The sequence below is a fragment of the Spermophilus citellus genome, assembly GCF_964194105.1.
Source record: "Spermophilus citellus genome assembly, chromosome: 15".
Classification (NCBI taxonomy): Eukaryota; Metazoa; Chordata; class Mammalia; order Rodentia; family Sciuridae; genus Spermophilus; species Spermophilus citellus.
In genome coordinates, this window is record NC_138195.1 from 55,797,048 (window position 1) to 55,823,725 (window position 26,678).

Sequence of the window (26,678 nt, forward strand, 5' to 3'; positions counted from 1 at the left end):
TAATTCAATTGTATTAGGGTTCTGAGGATTAGAGTTCCAAAAACCTGGTTGGCAAAAGGATAAGTTCTTTCTGAGGGCTCTAAGGGGAGTCTGTTCCATGCCTCCTTTGAGGTTCTGGTGAATTGCTGGCAATCCTTGGTGTTCTCTGACAGAGTGATCATGCTGATCTCCACCTTCATCATTCCATGATATTCCCCCCTTCCCAACTCCTATATTTCCCCTTTTGAAAAAAGACACAATAATATTGGATTACACTCCACTTCAATAGGCCTTTTTTCATGATCTGCAAATACCCTATATTAGTCCATTTGAACAATTTATAAACAACAGAAATTTATGTCTCACCTTCCTGGAGGATGGGAAATCCAAGATTAGGAGCCATCAGATTGGATGTTGGTGAAGCCCTGCTCTCTGCTTTGTAGATCGTGACCTTTCTGCTGTGTTGTCACTCAGCTGAAGCTTCAAGGTTGATTCCTCCAGCCTCTTTTATAAGGGCACTGATCCCACTAATGAGCGTGGACTCTGATGACTTAATCACTTCCCACCTGTTATTACTCTCCTACTAGGAATTAGATTTCAACCCATGAACTGGGGGAGGGACTCCAGCATTTAGACCATCCAGATCCTCTCCAAATGAAGTCATATGCACAGACACTGTGGTTAATGTTTGAACATTTTTTGCAGGACACAATTCAATCTGTAATGTGGGGGCGACTCTGCAAGTAGAAAAGGGGAGAGACTTTCAGGTAGAAATGAAAAGTTAAAGACGTGGTGCATGCCAGCATCTCTTGATCATCTCAGCTTCTCTGCACTTGGAAGGTTGAAAAGGAAACCCCCCCCAAGAAGCATTCTCGGTTCTTGAAGCCATGCTCAGGGATCTGATTCTGTCTTCCTTGTGCTTTTATCATACATTCTCTGTGTCCCACACTGTTCATGGAGAGAATTCCTTTAACTTGCCTTCAGGATCATTTTTTCTCTTGAAATAATTTTAATGTATCTATCAGACCATTTTACTCTTTATCTTTTTGTCTCCAAGTAAAAAATATAAATCCCAGTTTCTGAGCATCCTAGATATTGTTTTCCTTCAATTCTCTTTCCTGTTTTAAGTGTGTTTGCAGTTTCCTGTTAGCTCCTAATATTTTATTCTATCCTCAGCATTTGTTGATTTGAAATAGAAAATTCAGGAGATCCTCTAAGGATAATTAATATAATAAATCCATTTAAATTTAATCCAGTTAAAATGAGCACAAAAAGTTCAGCCTCCACAAATTATGAGGTTGACTTGACAGGTTGAACTAAATGATGGAATTATACAGGGATGAATGCTGGGGTGAAGACTCACTTAACAATTTGTGAGTTCATTAGTAAATATTGTTGTTGTATGATGGTGACTTTTGCTTTCCTGTGTAGACTCAAAACTACAGGGCCTTAGATAATGAATTCTTGAGTAAGAAGGAGCCCCAGTGGTATTGTGAGGTTGATTTTTAGAATGAACTATTAGAGAAACCACACTTGCATTTGTCACTTGAGGGCACCACATGGAGTCTGATTTGCATATGCTGAGTATACAGTTGTGTGCAGCTGGAAAAGCTATTGTTCCTGTATATGACTTACAGGTGCGTGTTTATGTGTGTGTATAAACCCCACATTTTTTGATTTATGTAAGTTATACTTAGAATTAGTGGTAAAAAGGAGATATTCTCAAGAGGTATAAAATCTTAGCCCACATACCTGGAGGGGGGATCAGATTTAGAGACACCTTCTGGATCATTTCCTGTCCATCATGAACACACATTTTTTTTTTTTTTTAATCTTCAATAAGGTTATCTCCACAGGGAAATGGTGTCATAGAACTACAGCTGTGACTTTTTTGGGGGAACATTTGGTTCTATTGCCACAGTTTACCAAGACTTGCAGAAAGTCTTCTAACATTCTAAAGACTGCTTCAGTTTCCAGAAGAATTCTCATCAAGCTGCATTGTGTGTTGGAATCTGAACACTAGCTGCCTAGTTAGTAGACATCATGCAAGCCAGCACGTTTTCCAATTCTGTGTCTCTGGGGACAAATGCACAATTTCCTTTTTAAAGGATGTGTGTGAGGGAAAGGGTGAAAGAGCCTATGCTCCAAGGAAGACTGTTTCCATTATATCCTCCAAAACATGTGGGCAGCAAATTCCAATCCACCAGTTGAGAACTGCAATGAATAAAGAAAGTGGCCTAAGGATAAATTCCTTAAATTCAAATCTCAGGGCACAGGCCGAAAGATCCAGAGTCAGCAAGTCAATGAATGCCTCTGGCTAAGGCTGGTTTTGCTTAAGGGAGTGGAGTAATCTAAAAGGGTTGTTTTGTTTCACTTAAATACTGGCTTTAGGAGAAAACAACCACCACCTGTCATTTTGTGAATCAATTATATGCTGCATATTAGTCTATATAATTTGTGCTCACCTATTTAATGCCTAAACAAATATGTGAGGTATATAGCACTTTCTCCATTTTATTCAGGAGGAAAATGATTCAGGGAAAAAATGGTAATTGCCACTGTTTAAACCCAGGTGTACTCAACAGCCAACCACAAGGCCCCCTGTATAGGGTGGCCTGAGGGAAAAGGAGAGTCCCAAGCCAGGCCACCTGCCAAAAGAATTGTACTAATGTTGTTTTTTGAAATTTCTCCATAATGTTACCTTCTCTCATTTGATCCATTATAAAGTGAAATATATTAATGCAAACAAAGGGGAGAAAGTGCTTTGTATAATAGCAAAGGAAATACTCCATGGAAGAGCTGGGAGACTCAGAGGAAACACTTTTCTGATTTTTATTTAACTGAAGATTGATCTTACCCTCAAAAATGACCACATCTGGGTTTGTAAATACAGAGTGCAAAAAATGTTAACATCCCATAGAATAGTAACACATATTAGAACCAAATCTAATTGCTAATATTCGTTAGTTAACTTATTGCCCCTGTCACTCCACCAAATGCCAGATATGTATAGTTCAGTCTAATATTTAATGGCTACTCTGCCTTAGGTATGAAACAGCCCATTCTTCGCAATCTTCCTATAATGAAGGCAATCCTAGACTCAGATTGCAAGTAAGGTATTTGCCAGTTTCTGGATTAAGGCTGAAATTATAGATCCTAAATCCAGGCTGAAGTGGTAGAGGATAAGGCAGCACTGGGAAGAGTAGCTTACACTGTACTTTTACAGGTGACATCCTCTTCTTAGCATGGTTCTACATATACAAATGTCTGCTAGACATCTCTCCTTGGATCTTTTATTGAATTTAACCATATAAGTCTCATTCTGAGTTTGTCATCCCCCATTAGGAGCATCACCATGAAGTCCTTTGAGTGTTTTCACCCTAAGGTTCACCTCTGTTTATTTCTGTCTGCACAACTGTGACTACTGTTAAAACACCCATCGTTCCTCACCTGAGCTGACATTAATAGCCTTTCACCTAGATTCTGCATTCACTTTATCCTACCTAATCATTCCCCCACATTATGGGAAAAAGACATGAGTGTTACCAAAGTGCACTTCTCTCCAGCCCTTTGGTACCTTTCTCCTGTTAGGACGACATATTCATGGTAAACTGTGTCCCTCATTATCCCTTTGTTGTTCTGCTAAGCTGCTTGTGCTCCAGATTCCTGAACATGCATACCACTTTCTAGTTTACCTCAGGGCTTTTGTACAAGTTATTTCCTTTTTTGGACAACTCTCAATATCCTAAAACTTTTGTCTAATTGACTCTTATATTTTCTATCTCTGGACTCTGTGAAGAGGTGGATGCCCCATATGATGTGCCTCTAAAGCACTTTATACTTCCTCCTTCTAACATGTTCTATAGTCAGCTTTCCATATTTACTATTGTGTTGACTTAATTAAGGGCTGTGTACTCTAGACAATAACGAAGCTCAACCAGGAGCGTCTATGCCTATTTATTCTTTTCATTCCTAGCATCAAACCTAGTGTCTGCATACAGTTGGCACTAAAAGAATATATATTTTCAAAGAATAATCAATTTCTCTTAAAAGGAAGGACAGTAAGAGTAATTTGATCATTTAATATCTTCTGTATACTTTTGTTTAGAGAAAAAATAAAGACTTTATCTTTGGAGCTTGGATAAAGAGAAAATGCTTCCTTCCTGAGGTCAGAGGGCATCCCTAGACCAGGTTGGTGGTGGGGGGGTTCCTATAGGAAAGAGTTTGTCTACTATATGATTAACCAATGCCTATTGTCACAAGTAGACTTGAAATATTTCCCAAAAGGTTCACTTTTGTGGTTATTTTTCTTACTTTTAACTTAAGCTTTATCTTTCACTAAATTTTTCTGTTAGGTGGTGTTGGATATCAAAAAGGCTAAAATATGAAGCTTTATAGTTGAGATACACTTTAGAATGTGTTTCCTCCTATATTCTAGAAGTTTATTAAGGAAAAAGTATTGAACAGTTTCTACAGGTTAATCAGTGTAATGTTATGATGGGAAATACCAGAGGTCCTTAAACAAGGGTACTAGCATTCTTATTTGATAAGTGAGAAATTAAAGTACGAAGAAGTTAAATGACTGGACAAAATTTTAAGTGATAAGAAATGGTAAAACTCAAATTTAGATCTCCCTGATTCTAGATCTCTTACATTTTCTGTTATAGGATCCCAATTCACAGACTTTTCACTTGCTCATGAACAAGCTCACTAGCCATTTTCTCTTACTGTTAAGCTCTTCTTGGACCCAGAGCCCAGTAAATTGTAGTAAATCTATGGTGCTACCTTAAGAAATCATTACTAAAATAAAATGTTTAAAAGGACAGGTGGATTCCTATGCAAGATTTCATCCATCATACAGTTAGCGAGTGTGTTTTATAACCCCAATACTACAGCTTTCAGGAGGACAGATTTTGTTTTCTTAAAGTGTATATATAGCAGATAGTAAACCATTTATTTTAGATAATTCATTATATATATAACCATTGCTTTAATCAGATGAGGAAATTGACAAATTGAGGTCATATAAGTAAAGGAGTGTACTGTGCTCACTCATGAAAAGTGGTCAAAGGGCTCCGTATTGCTCAGCTTTAATCCCAGCTATTTGGGAGAATCACAAGTTTGAGGCCATCCTAGGCAACTTAAAAAGACCCTGTCACAAAATAAAAAGGGATAGGGTAGAGCATTTGCCATGCTTATGCAAGGCCCTGGGTTCAAACCCCCCTATTCTAAGATAATTTTTAAAAATTGGCCAGAAGTGAAATACAATACTGCCAGCCTCCTGGCCCTTCGTTGCCTTGGAGTTCTTGGGTAACACAACATGAATCAAAGGCATTAGTCCATCACCTTAGCTACACCTGGGTCTGTAAATTCACTTGCAGTCTTCATGCTTTTAATTTCACTCTTGATTTAAACTCAGAATTGATTTTTTTTTTTTGCATTTCCCCAGGCTGCTTTTGACTAGCTTCAAATAGGAAGAAACATACCACATAGATTTTACATGGAAATCAATTATTCATTTTAGTGATAACAGTCTTATTTTTGTTCTCATTTTAATAGATATTATTGTCATCTTCAAAATCCTTTTTAGTGGTAGAAACAGGGTGGGAAAGGTTGTCACATGCAATTCATGATTATTCCACTGTAGTCATCAACTCACAACAATTAAATAAAATGGACGGCTTGGGAATTGGCATAGCTATTTATTTGATTCCAAGTTCAATTGGAAAATTTAATGCGCTTATACACATGGGGTAGAAAGGATTTTTTTTAAGATGGCAGAGTGTTCAAACAAGAACTTGATGATATATTTTGTAACCCTCTGATGTGAACCTTTCCAAATTTAAAATATTCACTCATTATTGTTGTGGCCCCATGATTGCCTCTTTTCTTACACTGAACATGGAAATAAAGCCTAATAGAAATAAGGCATTATCCACATTTCTGAGTATTTATTCAGGCTAGAATATCAGAAAACATGAAGTAAACCTGAGAGAACATTTCTAAAACACTAGATTGCAATACATTTCAAGAGGATAAAGTACTAGAAAATGTGCAATCTTACTTAAAGAGAGGCTACAGTACAAGGTTTCAGAGAAAGAAAACAGGTCCTGGAATTTGAGGTGTGTAGATTTTGATCCAGGTTTTCTAGGTCTGATACCCATTTGCCTAATTCCCAATGACTTTCTGCAGTCCAGTTTGCTGGTAGAGGAACATCACAAATAATTGGCTCTTTTCTACTGACTCTGGAAGCTTCTGGGTACATCTTGGAAGAACCTCTGAAAGTCCTGGTGTGGGGAATTCTGTGTCCATGAGTCAACCTACAACTTGTTTTTTGTTAGCTGTGGATTGGAATCAGCACTAAATAAAACAAGGCCAAAACATAAAACTTGCAAGCACATCAGTGTGGGCATGCAGGATGTTGAGAGCAGTAGGTCCATCCAAGATGAACATGAACAGTGAGAATAACTGCTTTTGGTATATCATGCTCCAGTATCTACTGAAGCCTGCAGATAAATGATTTCACCATTTTTTTTTCTTATGGAGCACAGAGTCACAGTGAGGAGGCCAAGGTTGGATGGAAAGGATCCCCCAAAGGAGGAACCTGGGCTGGATTTTAAAATGGGTGGAGTCAGTGGCAGGTGCTCAATTCAGAAAAGAGGTTTGGTGTGCAGCCTTGGAGGACTTGGTGGTAAAGGCAATGATTCTAACTCTTAAACATTTAGCTTGAGTTAGATCAACTCTCACCCTACTTTAATCAGAGAATCCCTGTGAAGATGTTAAATATCTGATTTACTCAGGTAGCAAGTTTTGGCATGCCAATGATGTGACTTTGGTACAAGGTGATGGGAAAACAGTGGTGAGCCAATTAATTAATCAGTGAAAAATGCAGTCCCCTGAACCAGTGGAGCTTACTATATAGTGCACTAATTTAGGGGCTAATGACATTTAACGTGGGGTCAAAGGAGTAGTGGCACTTAGAACAGAATAATATTCCAGAAGGAAAAATAAAATTGCATGTATCATGACTGAAAGGAGTTAAAATATTAGACATGTCAGGAAAAAAAAGGTAGGTGGTATCATACTGAAGTCTTTTTAGATAGTGTAAAAGGTTTGGGATAGTATTGTCAGTCTAATAAGGAGCCAATACCAGTCTTGAAAAATAGAATACACATTCATGAATAAATATGTGTATGTGTATATATACATGATTTTAATTTATTAAAAAGTTCACATTGCTTGTATAATTTGGTACAATCTGGCATAACCATTAACCTATGAGATGAACACTGTAATTAAGACACTGAACCATAAGTGTGAGTCTGCAAAACTTCCTCATGTCACTCTGTTATCTGGGGTCAGGTGTGGAGAAGAGATATCACATTCATACTTTGTTCACAGAATAGTTAACCACTTTCTAAAATTTTGTGTAATTGGATTTATCCAACATGGGCTTGTTTTTCCTGATGTATTTCATTCATCATAATAATTCTGAGCTTCATCTATATTGTTGCTTATATCAATGTTTCTTTTTATTGCTTAGCTATTTTCCACTGTATGGATATACCACAATTTGTTAATTCACTACTCTATTAATAGGAACTTGGCTTATTTCCAGTTTTTGGCTATTAAAGTTATTATGAATATTTGGATATGTAATTATGCTTATTAATATAATAATGAACCAAAACATTAATAATTATGAAATTATTAACATTAAATACCTAGGAATGCAATGACTAAATCATAAGGTAGGTGTGTAATTTTCTGAGGAGCTATTTTTTAAATTGGTATATCATTTTACATTTCCATCAAAAGTACAGGAATGCTCTAGAGTGCTCATTGTTCCATATCCTTGTCAACACTGTGATGAGCCTTTTATATTAGCTGTTTTAGTAGTGATTTCATCTATAACAATATGATTTAATTTGAAACTCCATAATTACTACTTTGGGTATCATTTTAGGTACTTATTTGCTCTCCCTATATCTTTGGGAAAATGTCTATTCAGATCTTCTCATTTTTTTGTCTTCTGACCTGAAGTTACTCTCATCCTTTTCCTATAATATTGCAATTGTGTCCTTATGTAGGTAAGTGCTGTGCAAATAGAGAGGTTTGTCTTATTTATTATTCCCCATAGCTTTTGCCATATTTGGTCCAAAGGACATAAAAACATGATAAATATTGAAATTTTTTTTCTCGCTTTTAAATTGGGTTGCTTATCATCATCATCTTATTGAGTAGTAAGAGATTTTTATAGATGTAGCTCTATTGTTGGCAAAGTATTTTGCAAATATTTTTCTCAGAAAGTTCCCTGCATGTTAATGAAATCTTTGAAGAACAAATGTAAATGATGTTGAAGTCCACACCATTGATTTATAAACATATCATACTTTGTCTTTTAGGTAAGAAATTATTTCTGAATCCAAATTACTGAGTCCCTCCTATAGTTCTGATTTCATCGTTAAAATTTAGGTTTGTTTTTCACTGAGTTTATATTTGTGTGAGATTAGGGTTAATGTCCATTTTTGTGACTATGGCTCTACTATTATAATGTAACTTTTAAAAATATCCTTTCACTATAAAAAAATTGACTTTTGTCAAAAGTCGCAAAAAATAATCTATGTTTGAATAATTTCTGGACTCTTGTCTGTTTTGTCTAGAATTACGACAATATCATATTGCTTTGATTACATAGCTTTATGGTAATTCTTGGACTAAAGTACTATAACTTTGTTCTTGATTTCAGAAAAGCTGTTTTAACCACCATAATTCTTTATTTCTATATAATATTTAGAATCAGCTGGACAATTTGAATGACAATGATAAAATGTCTTCTGAGATTTTTAATAGGATTGTACTCAAGATATCAATTTTCTCCAAGGTGATGAATTGAGTCTTTTAGTCCATTAACATGACTGTTTAGGGTGTTTTTTTTTTTAATTCCCTGAGTTTTATTTCAAATCTTTTAGCTAATAGGACTTGTGTATGTTTTTTTTTCAAATTTATCACTATGTATTTTAAGCTTGAATTCTAGTTTGATAGTGACACATTAGAAATTGAAACAAAACTATTAAACAGATAGGACTTTAACGTTTTAATCCTGAAACCTTGTAATCAGTTAGCTTCCTAACACTTCTGTAGATTCCATCTGCATAGATGAAAAAAAGTCTTTACAAACAGGATCATCAAACTTTCCCAATCAAAATGATTTAATTCTACTTTTCTTATTGCTTTGACTAACTCTCTATCCACCCTTCCAACTTCTTTTCAAGGGTGTACTATTCTTTGTCCCTGCTCTTAGGAACAGAATGTTCAGTTTTCACATTTATGTATATTTGTAAAGCTCTTCTTTATCATGCTGAGTTCCTTCTATGTCTAGTATTTGAGCTTAAATCAGAAATAAGATTTTATTAAAGTTTTTCATAAACTTCCAAACTAATAAATTTTAACCTATTAAATGGTAAAAAAATAATATTTTTAAAATACAGAAACAACTTGTATTCCTTGCATAACCTCTAGTTAGTTGTGAAGGACTGAACTCTTTAATATCTTGCTGGATTTTATTTCCTAAATTTTTATTAAGAATTTTTGCATCACAATGATGACATCATAATTTGAATATATTCCTTTCCTAAAAATAAGGCATGTGCTGTACCTGAATAACTTTAATATGAAAGAGAAACACCTAAAATGTTCACTTAAATGATTTCCATATTACTAACAACAACTATGGCATCTTTGACCTTGTAACAAAATACAAATCTCCCTCTGTGATTCTGACATAGATGGTCCATATTCTGAGAATTCAGTCTTCAAAGTTGAGAGTTTGAATAATTCAAGGAGAACTAGTATTTTATGTTTAGAAAGAGAAATGGGTACAGATACAGTTAATTTTGTGTTAGAAAAGTGGCTTCATTTTTCTTATGACATGTACCGACAATGTGAGCATGGAAGGATGTGCCTGATGTTTTAATAGTGCTGGGGTCTGCATGGACCCAAAACTCTTGGTGAGATGGAAGAACTATTTCACTAGATATAATTTTGAAATGAATCTGGGAGTATAAAATAATTGAGGCTGCAAAGTAAAATGTTTTGTTTTTAAATTTTCATTTTTTGTGTGATGACAAGCTACAACCTAGGTAACAGAGGCTGAGTTGTATTGTGCTAGAACCCTGGTATTGATGAGGTCAGAGAGTGCATGATATACTACTTGCTTGCATATGGAAATTCTCTTTCCTGAGTGATGTCAATCATAGTAGCAGAAAGATGAATGGAAGGCAGACAGCCAAGAACCAATCAGACTCAGAAAACCATCCAGGGACATCTTTATCTTGGAAGCCAACGGGGGCACAGGAAAGTTCAAATGGATATATATTTATTTTTCCAGCTCATTATTATGGACCCTACCACAGTTTCAAAATCATATGTCCTAAATCCATGGAATATCTTTTGATAATGAAATTTATGATTCTGATATCGATGTATGAGTTATGATTAAGCCATGAAGATGCAGGAAAAGAAAAAATAGCAACCATTTATCCTATAGAACTTGGCAAAGAAATTGAATCAAAATAACTTCTTCATGTTTTTCCCTATTCATGACAGGAACAAAAATGTTGGCTTTGAAAGTATCTTACCAGTTTGGGAGGACAAAGATGGAGGTTGTTGCTGCTGTGCCCTGCTAGCATCCATTCTAATTCTGTTTTTCACATTCACAGAGAGTGAAGAAGTTTATCAAAGGCAGGTGCTGTCAATTTCATGTATCATCTTTGGAATTGTCATCGTGGGCATGTTCTGTGCAGCATTCTACTTCAAAAGCAAGTAAGACCATTTCTCTCAAGTGTTAAAAGGTTATTTCTCAGAGCACTTTGTCTTTCTTTATGTTCTCAGTCTCTGCTCCAAGCAGAGGGATCCTGTGCAAATGGGTTCATTAACCATCTGCAAATGACTCAGACCTCTTAGTAGACTGCAGGGAGCATGTGAACTGGGTGTGTATGTCTGTATGGGGAGTGGGTGTTATCTTTGCACATAGGAATCATTTGTACTAGTTGATTACCTGCCTGCATTAAAGGCTTAGTGTTTGCCTGTCACTAAAGTACTGACTCCGAAACAGGGGAGTTACTGCTGTGACACTAAACATTATCAACCATTAACTAGCCTTTCCTGAAAGAAACTACAGAAAAAAAAAATCTCTCCTGCTATTTTTACCTGATACTCATAAAGGTTTTAGGCAAATATGAAGAATCCTAAAAAAAAAAAAAAAAAAGTGTATTAGCTCACCAGTTGACATACAATATGTTGAATTTGCCCTGAAGTTCATTTGCCAAGACACTTGACCTTTGGCAAATGAAGGTACTTACTTTTGACTAATAAAGGAAAATAAAATATATCCATATACACACAAAAGTGTTTGTGTATGTATTTTTTTCCAAATTAACTGATAGTTACTTTAAATTCAGATTACATGATTTCCCTAAATAAGAAATGCAGATAAAAACATTAGCCTTTTAAATTCTTGAGCCTTCAAAAGTTGGCTCAGATTTTACTCCTACAGCTTGTCTGGAATCTAAGCCGACATGAAATTGCTTTTCATAGGAACTATATTTTTCTAACCATTTGCTCTTCTAAAAATGAATCAGTTTCCAGATAAAATATATAATACCTGTCTGCATGTTGTGTATGTTAATTAAAAACAAAATAATTACCCCTTAAAAATAAATGACAAACTCAGTAAACATTATTTTACAATTATTTCAGGATTGCTATAAAAATATTACACAGAATTCCTATACAGCCTAGACCCAGTTTCCTCTATTATTAATATATGGTGCATCTGTCATAATTTATGGAATAATATTGATAGAAAATCCATACTTTCAGATATCATCTGTAGGTTTTTGTTTGTTTACCTACTATCTTTTCCCTTATTCCATGGCCTCATCCAGAACACTATATTTTATTAGCCAAGAAATATGATGGCTATGACAATTATAACTTCCTGAACTGGAAAGTTAGAACTCTTTGTCAGGCACACTGAGCTTTTCACACTTTATATCACAGTTGTCCAAACAATCTGAGTAGTGCTTTTTATCGACCTGGAAAATAGAGTAATGAAAAGTTGACTAATACTGTAACAAAATACCTGATAGAATCACCTTATGAAGAGGAAACAATTATTTTGGCTCACCGTTTTGTAGATTACAATCCATGATTAAATTACCCATCACCGCTTTTGGTCCTGAGGCAATACATCATGGTAGGAACATGTGGCGGAGGAGGTCTGTTTCTCTTATAGCTGGACGTTGGAAAAGAGAAAAAGAGGAAGGAGTGGAGTCCCACTCTCCTCCCTGAGGGCATTGCATCAATGACCATAAGACCTTCCACAAGGCCCCACCTCTCCTAATAGCATCAGTTAGGAGACAACCCTTTACTCCGTAAGCTTTTGGGAGATATTTCAAATCCAATATAGCAGATAATATTAAAATTTATTTTGAAATATCAACTTTTCAAAACAGCAAGGTAGAAAACTGCAGATACAGGTCTCTGAATCGCAGTAATTTAAAATAGGTTTTGTCAATTACACTTTTGACAAAATTGTAATTGACAAAACCTATTTTTAATTACTGTGCCATATTGGCTTATAAAGTCCGCCAAATGATGAAACTCTTCAGAGCAACTTAGGATTTCCCTTTCTGGTGGAGCCTCTAGCACTTTAGGGAGGTCACAAGGCTGTAGTGGTCAGGATTTTACACCAATCAGCCACAGTGGGAGTTTCTTAGCCTCAGTTTGCTTTTAGGTGAAATATGCACCAAAACAACATCTACCTTACAGAAGCATGTTAAAGACTGAATGGGATAATGCTATACAGGTCACAGCACAGTGTTTGAAAGATTAAATACTCCACAACGGCTCAGTGTTTTTAACACCTATAGTTTTCCACTCTAGGACTTAAAGACTATGTTGCTACAAAGTTAAGAGCATACACCAGAGGATGTGAAGGATAATCACACCCAGCAGAGTGTTAGAAGGGTCTCTGAGTAAGAACTGCAGATGAGCAAGAAATAGTGTATTTAACAATAAGCAAATTACTATGAAGAAGCAGTTAATCACTTATTTTTAGAGTATAATTTGTAGCTGTACCACATTTAAGTAAAAGACTGATTATGGTAATCACAAGAATGGAGAACAGCTAGATAACTAAAGAACTTCTGTCTTTAGGGCTGTCAGTCTCACTCTCTAACTTAAATTTGGGGTAGGAGAGAAAAAGTTCCTGACAGCAAAACCTGAAATGGATGGTAATCAAAACTGGGAAAACAATAGGAAAAATTAGGAAAGGTATTACCAGTAGCAACATGCCTTTTCCTATAGCTTATCACCTATTCAGTAAGAGATTTTGCATCATCAGGATGTTCTGATATGCTATTTGACCTCAGACCCTGAGCTGCCTTTCTTGGTCACATGCCCTGTTCTGAGATAACCCACCTCTGACCACACATCAGCGTAGGGCTCACAAGACCACACCTTTGCTTCAAATTCAGGGTGTAAGACCAAGTCAACTCTAGAGCTCCTGGGGGGTTGGCTAAGGTTTCCATGGAGACTGCATCACATTCTAGCTTCTCCCTTTGCCCCATCCTGTCTTCCCCCTTTTTCACAGCTGCACATACCAAAGATCCTCCTTTTCAGTGTCCTACATACTATCTCCACTCCAGGGTCTGCTTCCTTAGGAGATTAGCCAAGATGTTGCAAATAATGTCTATCAATAGGCTTGTGGTGTCTTCTGTTCCCCAACACGTGTTTCATCTCTTTCTAATGCATTAGGTTAGAGAAACTTAGCAAAGTCTCAATACTGATCTGGCTGGGCTATTGGCATTCCAAGATACAAGGCACAAATACCTCCTCTTTCCCAGAGCAACTGTTGTCATGAGAGAGCTGTTGGTATTGCACTCAGCTGCTGCTCATTTCCTCTATTCCCATTTTCTGAAGGGAAGATGAAAAGGGGGGGGCAAACAAGTATGTGTTTTTGAGTGGAGAGGAAAGGAATTGGGGGTGGGAGGAGATGCTGGCTCTGAAATGAAAGAACACGTACCTTGGAAAATTGCCAAGTCAGCACCTGAGTGACAAGAAGTAAAGGAAGGCACATTGTAGAAAGATCCATGAAATACGGTGGGGTGTTTTATATCAGGCTCTCAATCAGGAGATTACTGAAAAGATAGGTACTCTCCTAAGAATTAAGACAGTAGAGACACTGAGTCCTTGCTTTATGACAACCAGGCTTTTACTGCTGCTTGGTGATTTAGTGGGCTGGCACTTCCAGATTTTCTGTATTCTTCTTGAATAAATCCCTGAGAGGATTTTGTGCTTCTTAAATGCTCATATTATAAGCTCATTTTAAACAATAGGCTGCAGATTGGCTGTTGATCTGCAGACAGATTATTACACCTGGATTAAAGCAACCAGGAGTGTTGGAGATAAAAGCCTCCCAAATAATTGAAAAGATAAAAATGTAAACAAACAGCTACCAACACATTGGCAGTGTAAATTCAAAAGGGTAAATGATGCTCATAACCTCCAAATTCTTTAGAAAATATCAGTGACTTACTTGTGAGAGATTCAATTAGTACAATATTTTATCTCTGGGCAATGTTCTCATTCCTCCACAGCATCTGCCCCCAATACTAAGCTAACTGCACAATGAAAAGAAAAAGATATGAACACTTTGTATATCCTCTCACATTCAGCTGCCACCATATACATGGAAGAAAAGGTAGGTCTTATGAACTCCAGTTGCACATGAAGAAAGGGAAGCTCAGAGACATTTAGAGAATTATTAGGGTGGCAAGCTGGTGGATAAGAGCTCAGGTTCAGATCCCAGTCCCTGTAGTAGCAGAACTGAGACATTCATGGTAAGATTTGTCTTCCAACCAGTCTCCTTGACAGAGAACTCAGGGGAGAGGCAAACTTCAGGGAGATGATTCTGCAAAGTTGTTTTCATGGGTACCGAGTCTGACACTAATAGATAAATGCTATGAACCTTCTGGAAGATTGCAGCTAATCAGGCAAGAGTTTGGTTCATTTGGTGTCTATTCCAGAGGAGTGGCACAAACAACAGTCCCTCCACATGTACATGCAGGATCACTTTATTTCTGAGTCCAAAAACCTACAGCAATCTCAGCATCCCTGCTTAGAAGCTGAGGATATGTAAATCTCTTGATGGTGGTTTGGTTGAAGGCTACACTCTACCACCTACTCTCTGTGATCCTGGGCAAATGATTTAACTTCTTTGTGCCTTTGTTTACCCATCTGTCAAATGGAGGTAGTGTTATCGTCTCATCACATAGAATATTGTGGAAAATGAATTAACTGGTACCTGTAAAGTAGTTAAAATGAAATCAGTAGTTAACTATGAAATCATTAGTTAGTTCCTTAAAAATTAACTATTATTTAGGCTGTAGGTAATAATAAATGTGCAAGACAGAAAATATACACATTTTTGTATGCAAGCCATGCATATAGGCTACACATATTGGGATTGTATAATTACACATATATCTTAGCAAAAATATATGGTCTCCAGAGTCAAGCCTCATATTTTTCCTTTAGTCATTTATCCATAGCATTTCCAATTATTTAAAAGTGAGCACTGAGGATTAGGAAACTCTTGCATTTATGGAGGCCAGGACAACACATGATGTTCCTAAGCACCATTGCTTATGAATCTCAGGATCATAATGCATAATACCAAGTTTGCTCTAAATTGGAAGTATTTCTTGGTGGAGTTGAAAACAAGAGAAGGGCTGTCTTTGTTAACTGAGCTCATCTAGCTTTGGCAAATGTCAAAGACATGGGGAATGAATGAACATCAAAATTTAAGATTCCATAAACATATGAAATTCTGATAACACATATTTATACCTGCAGGAAACAAGCTAAACAAATCCAAGAGCAGCTGAAGGAGTCACAAAATGGTAAAAACTACAGTCTTAAAGCATCCAGCACAATGGCAAAATCAGAGAGCTTGGTGAAAAGCCACGTCCAGCTGCAAAATGTAAGTGATATGCCTGCAAGTCTCTTCTTACAGCCCACCTCAGCATCCCCGTCTAGAGGGAAAAGGGAACCTATAATTATACTCACTTTTCTTCAGTACTTTACAGTTTACTTAAATCATCTTTCATTTGCACGCACGTAGGTATGTATTTATGCACATATCAGAAGAAACAGAAGTTATTCTTAGCTCTTGATTTTTATCTGTAATATAAATTAATCTCTAGTAGCAAAAAAAGTTTGTCCCTTCAAACAACTGAATTGTTACTTTATGCCAGAAATAATGTTTGGTGCCATGCGGGAACTAGAACCACCACCAGAACTATGTAAGAATTTGCACTGCTATGGTGGATGCTACAGCAAGGCTGGAGGGAGGACCTAGAGGAGGCAGACCTGGAGCTGCCCCTCAACAAGGTCAGACTCTAGCAGGATTTCAAAAGGCATGAAAGGTTCATCAGATAGTCAAAGAACTAAGAGGGAAAGAAATAAAAAAGAATAAAGCCTTGGAACTCAACAAATGCATACTATGTTCAAGCAGCTCCAAGTTAAGGGGGTCAGAGGAATGAGAAACGTGAGACTCAGTCCTAGAGTCAATTCTTCTAACACCACGATGTACAGACACCAAAACTAAAAGGCAAACTCTTTTCCTGTACACTTTTGAAAGGTAGTTTTAATCTCTTCTAAGATATATTGCAAAACACACAAATTAAAAACACTATCTAATACATGCTGAAATATTCCTCCTATGGGTAGCAATGCTTTGCTTACACATAAGATTGTGATTCCAAATTATGAGGCATGAAACAAAGGAACAAAGGCCATACTATAAAACTAGGATTTGAGTATAATAGGCAATCACCCAGGACACATTCAGGCCCCTTCAAACGTTTAAATTGCTGAGAATTCATACATCACTTGTGATTCTAAGAAATCAGTACCCAAAGAGTCACCATTATGATGTGCCTAACAGATGTACTTAGATGGTTTAATGTGGGATTCATAAATCAGAATTGCTTGCCGGCAAAGTTTTGTTTAAACTTTCATTCGTGGGAATGGGCAGGGCTTGTTCTTTTCAGAGAACACTTTTGCTAATGATTTCCAATGAGTATAATATAAGCACCTTAAACAACCACAGTGATAGAGGGGTTCAGTTCCTTAGCAACTAGTCCCATCAAAGATAAACAAGTCTGGACACATTTGACAGCAACAGGGATGGATTTTAATCAGTACTGTACCATGGTGATGGGGCAGGGGGCCCATTGTGTACATATTTGGTATATACAAGGTGACTTGGCCTTTTAAAGGGAGAATGAGAGCAGAAAGGGGGACAAGTGAGGGCTTAGAGCTAGGGAAGAGACAAAGTGCTCAGGGTGGGTCACTGTGTATGTGCAGTTGGGCAGGGGTGTCTTCTGGCCGGCAATTACTGAAATCAGGATACCATGCTCCCAGGAAGACTTGGGGGCAGAGCCCCCGTCCTTCCTGATGAGGATATTTCAAAGGAATGTTTTGTAGGTGCTTATGAAAGATACTTCCTGAGGTGTAAGAGACATTCATAACCATAAAGCTTCCTGTAAATGTTTTAGATAGGAACTCAGCATTATTTTCAGGTGTGGGCCTTGAGTTTGATGTTGCTTTGTTTTTCAGCAGGCACTTGAAGGGGGGCTATGGTCATTCTAGGGATGCAGCCTTGAGCTGTTGGAAACTAAGTCAGTGTTTGTTTAGGTCTTTTAGTGTGGGGTGGAGAAATAGGGGTATGAAAGCACTTGTGTTGAGGGGATACAGTTTTTTATAGCGTAAAGGTGAGGCCTGATTGAAGCAAGTCAGGTCAAGAAGAGTCTTTGTCCATAGCCATGTATTTAACAGAGTTTGGTTGTGACTCTTCTTTTTTATCTAATAAGTGCTGATAGCATCTTTTGTCTCCTGCATGATTGCCTCAAACTGAATTGGGATGATTTCATTAATGGTCCACGAGTGAACACTTCACAACCCCTCTCATCCATCCAGGCTCTTTTCACCAATGCTAAAATCTTCATTTGCATCCTCTCTCCTGCCCTCATTTCATTGGAATTACAAGAAGGAAGTGATTAGCTGCAGGTTTCCAACACTTAGAAGATGTTGGGTGAATATGATTTTATTTCCTCTCCAGCCCACAGAGCCCTATGTTGTGTATGGATACACAAAATGGGAAGAGTCTCAACTAGATTATATCCTCAGGGCTCAAGAGTGAGGATGGTGTCTTTTTGTATTCATACCATTGTTGCCTAAGAAGAGGATAGGGGGAAAAACATTTTTTAACTTCTATTCTTCTAGGTTCTCTGCTGAACTCTATAGCAAAAGGCAGATTAACAAGAGAAAAGCAGAGGTGTGTTAACATGGGTATTAGGAGTATAATATAGAATACCCAGAAATGGGTAACTCAAAGGGGTATTTGTAATTTAGGCTTATGTACCAGCTTAGGCTAAAGGAAAAGAGGTATTTCCAACTTCCAGGTTGGGGAAGCAAGTTATGGAACAGTGACCAGGAAAAATATGGAATGTAAGAGTTGTAATTAAGCATTCATATGAAGGCTTAAGTGATTTTTTTTTCTTTTGGTAAAGGAAATTTCCTTTACGGAAAAAAAAAAAAAGCCTATTTGGAGAGCTTTTACTACCTATTCTGGGTCTCTATGACCTTAACCCAAAATAATCCTTATTTCAAAGATGCATATTTTGGGGTTTCATTCCCCTCTGTCTCAGAGACAGAAGTGTTTTGATCATCTAAGATCATCCCAAGAAATTATCAGGATGAATTGCTAAGCAGGAATTGGGACTCCAGGAAGAAAATATGTATGAAGAGAAGGCATTTAAGCATGCCAACAAAATGAGAGCAAGGTGCATTGAAGAGATATGTGCACAGAGACATTGCATTCTGCATATTGCCAGCATAGGCTCAAGGGCTACCTGAGCAGGTCTCCTTAACAAGACCAGATTGTGATAAGTTTCTTCCCCAAAAGCATGTCAGTTTCAGTGCTAGAAGGCAATGTGGGTCACTGCTGGTTTTGTTATATCTCTATCAACATTTCCTTTGCTAATTTAATAGTAGGAAATGGCATTCTTTGAAATTTGCATTTCTTTATTTGAGAGTGAAGCATAATCTCTGTCCACATATTTCTAGTCAAATTTCCTCTTTGGTGAATTACATGCTGATACCCTTTGCTCACACTTTTATTCCAGGAAGCAAATATTAATTTGACTGCAATTTTCCATGCTGTAAGTTTTGAGACAAAATAGTGATGGAGAATAGATATTAAGTCTATTAAAAAGGAACCAAATACTTTAAGAACATTTGCTTTTCTTTAATGCTATCCTTAAAATATACGAAGAGAAATATGTAGGGAATCTGCAGTTGAAGACCAGGAAGCATACTATGGGTAGTCTTAGGGAAAGCAGTCATGTGACTAAGAACATTGGATGTCTATCAAAGGGAATTTCAAATGCATTTTTGTTTTGTAGGTTTTTATACTATTTTATTCTGGTAAGAGCTATGAGGAAATACCCATGTCAATAATAACAAAAAGATAAATGACATAGTCATGGTAACAGCAAAACACATGTGCTGAGCGCAAACACAGTATCATACTAAATGACAAATATATTGTCTCATTTCCTTCTCACAGTGAATGTTTAACTTATAATATTTAGGAGGAGGAAATGGAGCTTAGACAGTTACTTCTATCAGAAGACTAGTGAGTAGGTCAAAGATAAACCCAGACCTATAAACTCATTAGCTCTCACCAGGGGGAAATTTGCTCCTACCACCATTGCACATTTGGCAAAGACTGAAAAATACTTTGGCTGTAAATACCTGGGGAAAGAATACTACTGGAACCTAATGGTTACAGATCAGGGTACTGATAAATGCCCTATAATGCATGGCCACTCCATAACAGAAAATTATCCTTTCAAAATAGCAAAAGTGGCTAGAAAGTTCGGAATCTCTGTTCAAATGCAACTTTCTTTTTCTATTCAGAAATTCTGAACACCCAGGTCCATCACTGGTCTTCCTACTGTGAGCATTCATTTCCTCTACAAAGGAGGATGACAGGTATCTAGGTACATAATCATCCTTCCCAGAAAAAAAAACAAACAAACTCCTACCTGATTACCATATCAGGCAAATCTGTCTTTTATCTCCAAGACCAGGTTAACTACTTAAAATTCTTTGCAAATGGTGGTGTTTAACAAATGAATTGTGTCTGGCATTCCCTTATGTTCATTAAACATTAATGGTGAAGGGTTTCACTTTACAGTCATTTAACAAGATGTGAAACACCTAGTCAATTGAAGCAACATGATTTTCTGGAAGCACTTGACTGAGACAGAAGAATGAAGGTAGATTATCCTGTAGTGCCTTATAAACATCTAGCCCCTACCTTCATTTGCTGTTAAAGTCTTTGTGACCCAAAGAGATGAACTAACCTTCTGTATTGAGTCCTGGAGTGAGAAAGAGCTAAGTGAAACTTCTCAGTCTGGTTCAGGGATCAGAAAGTGAAGTCATCAAAAGAGAGATGAGCTGTTTTTCTCTTAAAATCAGGAAAAATACATATAATCACAAAGTAAGGGAAAAATTTATATATCCTTCCTACCTTTTGATCCAGTAATCATCTTGAAGAAATATAGGTTTAGCTAGGTGTGGTGGCATATACCTGTAATCCCAACTACTCAGAAGGCTGAAGCAGGGGGATTACCAAGTTGAAGGCTGGCCTTAGCCACTGAGCAAGACCCTGTCTCTAAATAAATAATAAAAAGGACTGAGGATACAGGTCAGTGGTAAAGCACCTCTGGGTTCAATCCCTGGTATGAAAGAGAAAGGAAGATAGGTTTCTTTATAGGGGGTCCTGTTCACTGAGAAAGAACTGCAAGGTAATAAATACTGGAGAAAAATGCCCAGCACATCCTTAACAATTGGTAGAGAGGAATACATTTATTCAGTAATATTTACTGAATACTTTTATACGTTGGGCAATACATGGAAAGCTTAAAATACAGAGATTATTGCTGACCTCAAGATGCTCACAGGCTAGTAGTAGATATAAGTACTACTATTTTACAATGTATATAGTCTAAGTCAAAATACTCTAACAGAATGAAAAATAACCTCTCAATTCAATAAGAGAGATCTGAATGCCACCTAATACTGTGGAAATTTGAATTCCTTGGTGAGAGTGAATTGAATTTTATCGAATTATCTGCAGAACTGATATCAAAAAAGGTAATTTCTTTGTAGTATTAATTGAAGTTATTTTTTAAATAGTTCTAATCTAAAACTTGATGTCTTGTTTGAAATATTAAATTCTAACTCCCTTATTCAATATATATTTATATTTGAATGAATAGATTAATGCAGAAATGAAGTAACTGGTATCAGACAGTGCCTAGTAAGGACCAGGTACATAATGAATTATCACAATTCAAAATTCTCATAACACATGAAATGTTCTTGCTTTCAAGGAGTTTATTGTTAGACGCTAATTGTATAATCCCAAAGGCAAACATGTACTCTCACATGTGCCAAGGCCTACAGTAAATATCAGAGAATCAATATGACAGGGGAATAGCAAAGATCTAAGAGACACTGGCACATGCTCAGTCCCCCTAGCTGAAGGGGGCATCTGGTTAGGGACAGGGGAAAGTTGAGCCTGCTGCTTCTTGTCCCTAGAGGAGGTCTGTAGTTATATTACTTTGCTATAGAAGAAACGTGTTACAGCTTGACTGCAGTTATTAGAGTTCTTAACTCTGGCACATGGTGCAAAAATTCTCAAAAACAGCAATCATGGTCAAGTTGCTTTTAATTACTTGCATTCAAAAGCTATCTGAAATTCTTCATGAAAACATGTCATAACCATTCAATTTTCCTTTACCCTCTGGGCTCATAGTTGGACTGACCATAAAGAACTTTTAGACACAGGCAGAGATGAGCTAGGAGCAATGCAGAGTGACATACACTTAAAACTGTTTGAAACTGTACCCTCTCCTGCCTTTATTGCCTGGGATTTCAGAACAGGTGATTATCAGTTCTGTCAACATTACTTTCCAACACAGGCCCTGCTTCATTTAACCTTGTGACTCCCACTGTGTGCCTGTGCCAGACCTGAAAACAACAAAGTCATTGCTCTTCTGTCAACATGAGCCTATTCTGTTGATTCTGGTGCACTACCAACAGTGTGTTAGAAGCAAGGCAAGAGAGCAGGCAACAGTGGGCAGCCTCCATACCACCCAGGAGCACCTCCATAGGGTGGTATCAGGGCTTTCAAGGAGGCTGAGTGGAAAGAGGAGTTCCTCAAGAAATAACAATGTTGGCCAAAACCTTCAGCGGATCTTGAAAGGAAATTACTTAGGTTTATGCTGAGAGGACTGGTGAATGAAATATTGTTATCTCATTATTTACTACTAATATGACATTTTGTGTATTATACCTAAGAAGATCTTACTAAAAAATGCATGCCAAAAAAAATATTCAGATCTGGGTGAAGGAAAGAACATGGGGTCAACTGCCTAACTTTGCAGTATTAGGATGTTAAAACATAGGGTCAGATGGCCAACTGACCTAAGCATTAAGCTTCACTGCACATATGATGTGATGGATAAAATAGGGCAGACAGTAACTCCTCCAAGGGATGGAAGTACACATATTTTGGAAGAAATTGTAATACAGTTCAGAGCATAAATATCCAAACGTTGTGATCCTGGTTAGTTAAGCTTATTTGTAAGGAGGGTTGGTACAGATGAACCGTTTTGCTGACTAGGAAATATGCCTTGAGAGGGTACAGCTGAGTTACTCAGGAAACTATAGGGAGACTAGTCTCTAGACTGTCTTATGCTTTAAAAAAACATCTATTGTGTGTTCCTACTTTGTCCCAGGGTCCCACATATCATAGTGGCCCAATGCCCTATTTATAGGATGGCTTGTATATGCAAAAGATACTATATTGTGCTAGTGCCCTGTTTATAATTAAGAACAAAAAAAACTATAAAGAATATATAATCTCTATATTATGATTCCCAACCTATTTTAATGCACTTGTATCAATTTTGTTGATATAGTCATAGAATGGAAAACCTGGGACTTAATAGGTTAAGTAGCTTTTATGTTCAGAGTAGTGTGATTTATAGAAAAATTGAACATACTACAAAGAGTTCCCAAATACTGTGTACTTAGTTTCCCTTATTAACATGATACATGAGTGTGGTGCATTTGTTAATAACACTGCATTGATTTTGCTTAATTTTAACTAAAATCCATGATTGGACTCAAATATCTTAAGATTTTTTCCTAATTGCTTCCTCGGTTTTCCATGCAGGACCCTACATTACATTTAGTTCTATCTCCTTAGGCTCTTCTTGACTGCAACGATTTGTCAGTTTTTTTTTTTTGTTTTGATGACCTTGACAGTTTTGAGTAGTACTGGTCAAGTATTTCATAGGATGCTCCCCTATTGGTGTTTTTCTCATGCTTTTATTGGGGTTATGGGATTTTCAGAGAAAGATAACAGGTGTCATTTCATCATATCATATCAAAAGTATATATGATCATTATGATTATCACCATTGATGTTAGCCTCATCGTCTGCTAGAGGCAGTATTCATCATGTTTCTCACTCTAAGGATAGTCCTTTCTTCACTCTTCCTTTGCCAGGGACCTTTTGGAAGGAAGCCAGTATGCATATCCCACATTTAAGGGATGGGGAATTGTAATCTTTCTTCCTGATAGTGGAATATCTACAAAAGTTATTTGTATAATACTGCAAAGGGCTTGTTTCTTCTCCTCCACTTTTAAAATTTATCAGTCATTTGTTTATATCAGTATGAACTCATGGATACTTATTTTATACTTTGATTTATAATCCAAGGAATTCAATAATAATAACTTTTGTGATCAAGTTATTCTAGCTTTGACAAATCTCTCAATTACCCATATCATTTTGGTATAGGCTAACAATTCCATATCAATTTGGAAGGGTATTGTTTTTTCGTTGTTTTCAAGCACTATAAGATGTTCCAGGCTCATCTGGTATATTACCTGTCCCAATCTTGGAATCATTCATTTCTCCAGTAGCATTCCTTCCATTGCAGAATGCTATTGGAAACAAGGTCTCAGAGTCAGAAAATCTCATTGCTATTGGAAAGGCCTTGTTTCTGGTCCCTCTTAACAGATGGATCAAAGATCTGTCTCTGGCTGTCTCTCTCACATACATAAACCCCTCTATAAGTCTTGTAATCATCTCTAAATTTTGTTACACCTGAGTTCATGCTGATGTCTCCACACAATACTAATCAATTACTACAAAGATCATCCTAGCCTTCACCCACTGTTTATCTATGAATTCCCACTCCACTATGGAAAGACTGACTCTTACTATCCACCATCCATATACCTAATTGCTCAGTTACAGACTCAGAATGTTGTGCTTATGTGTGGTCCTTTTGATTTACAAATGCTACTCATTTCCAAAGCTGCTTAGGGCACCATCCCTGACCCCCACCTCACCTTTGTGAGATCTCAGATTTCCTTGGGGGAATCTGAATTATTTCCGGAGGTCCCCACCACTCCAAATGATGTTCTGTTAATTGCTGTAATTCTTTAATAGATCTAGGACTATTAAGGTTACCTCCATCCCCTGTATGAATTTTGCTAGTTTATGCCTTTTAATAAATTGGTCCATTTCAACTATTCTTCCTTGTAATGGTAATTTGTATCCTCTTTTCTCTTGAGTTAGTCTGAATGAAAAGATCAATAATGTTGATCAATTTCTAAAGAATCATCTTTGCTTTTGGTGATTTTTCTCTATTACTTTCCTCTTTCCATTTATGTCTCTTCTACTTGTTTTAGGCCTTAATTGTTTCTTCATTTTCTAGTTTTCTAATATGGAAATTTATTGATTCTATATCTTTCATCATTTTGAAAAATTTAATTATAAATTTTCTCTACTCACTGCTATTATTACCTCCTGGAAACTTTGATAAGTTGTATTAAAGTTTTTTTAGTTGTCAAATGGACCTTATATATTTATATGTGGTACTGAGAATTGAAACCAGTGCTTCACATATTCTAGGCAAGTGCTATGCCACTACCCCAGTCCCCTATAAGTTGTATTTTAATTTAGACATTAAGATTTCTGTTGAGGGCTGGGGATGTGGCTAAAGTGGTTGTGTGCTCACCTGGCATGTGCTGGGTTCAATCCTCAGCACCACATAAAAATAAAATAAAGATGTTGTGTCTGCCGAGAACTAAAAAATAAATATTGAAAAATTCTCTCTGTTTAAAAAAAAAACGATTTCTGTTGAGTCTTAACATTTGACACTTTTGTTATTTACAAGTATATTGTTTAATCTCCAAATATTTGGGGATTATCCCATTTATTGTATAATTCCTAGTTTAATTCCAATGAACTCTGAAAATATGCTTTTTACAATTCATTTTAAATATCATAAGGCATACTTTATCTTGGTTAATGTTCCATATTAGTTTGAGAAGTGTGTGTCATTTACCTTATTGGAAAAAACAATCCACAAACCAATCATGTCAACTTGATTGAAAATACTATTCAGGTCACTGACATTTGTATTAATTATTCTGCCTGGCAGATCTGTGAATTAATGAGAGAAGTTTGAATAGCTGGGTGTGATAGTGCATGCCTGTAATATTAGTGGCTGCTGAGACAGGGGGGTTGAGAGTTCAAAGCCAGCCTCAGTGGTCAAGTACCCCGAGTTCAATCCATAGTACCAAAATAAATAAATAAATAAATAACACGAGAGAAAAAGAAAGAAAAGTAGTAGTTTGATACTCTAAATTAAATAGTTTTTTTTCTCCTTGTCATTCTTTCAGTTTTCCTTTATGTCTTTTATTACTCTGTTGTTAGGAACCTAAGTGTTTTATATTCTTGGAGAATTGAAACCATTTTTCATTCATGAATGATATTTCTTTAATCCTTTTACCTGATAATTCTATTTCAAAATATAGCTGCTTCAGCTTATTTTGGATCAGTGTTAACCCTTTACTTTTATCATGTGTCTTTAAAGTGTTTCTCATGAACACGATGTCATTTTTACAAAAATCTATGCTCACATCTTTGTTTAATTGGTGTCTATAGATCAATCATATTTCAAGTTATTGTGGATATATTTAAATTAATACCTGCCACATTTGTAACTGGTTTGTATTTTTTTCCCATTTTCTTTGTTTAAAACTGAAAGGAAGAAATAAGCATTTTATTATTCATTTCCCTCACTTCTCTCCATATCATCTATACTACTTTTTAGTTATTTTTTTAGTGGCTCTTCAAGAAGTAGCAATACATATTTACAACTAACCCAAGTTCACTTTCAAATAACAATTTACTAATTTGTAACAACTCCACATACTTTATAACAGAGTATTCCAATACTTTAAAAATTTGTCAGTCATTACTTTGTGAGAATCACATAACAGAAAAATATTTATTCAAATTAATATTAACAATGTGTTATCTATTAAGACAAATGAAATCTTTACTTTCATTTATTATTTCTGACATTTTTTCTTCCTTTCTGTAGATCTATGTTACTGACCTACATGATTTTCATTCTCCCTGCAGAATTTCTTGTAATATTTATTGCAGGCCAGGTCTGCTTATGATG

At 36.4% G+C, this 26,678-nt stretch overlaps 1 protein-coding gene across 5 annotated transcripts in view; it reads left to right on the forward strand.

The window, feature by feature from the left end:
- Positions 1–26,678, forward strand: part of NRG3 (neuregulin 3) — a gene marked incomplete at both ends in the record, with an annotated part of 1,044,303 nt that overhangs the window by 999,740 nt on the left and 17,885 nt on the right. For all 5 annotated transcript variants that reach the window (XM_081268118.1, XM_081268121.1, XM_081268119.1 and 2 more), the window contains 2 exons: positions 10,701–10,803; positions 15,901–16,027. In XM_081268118.1, coding sequence (XP_081124244.1) covers positions 10,701–10,803; positions 15,901–16,027 — 230 coding nt within the window. The remainder of the gene's footprint in view (positions 1–10,700; positions 10,804–15,900; positions 16,028–26,678) is intronic.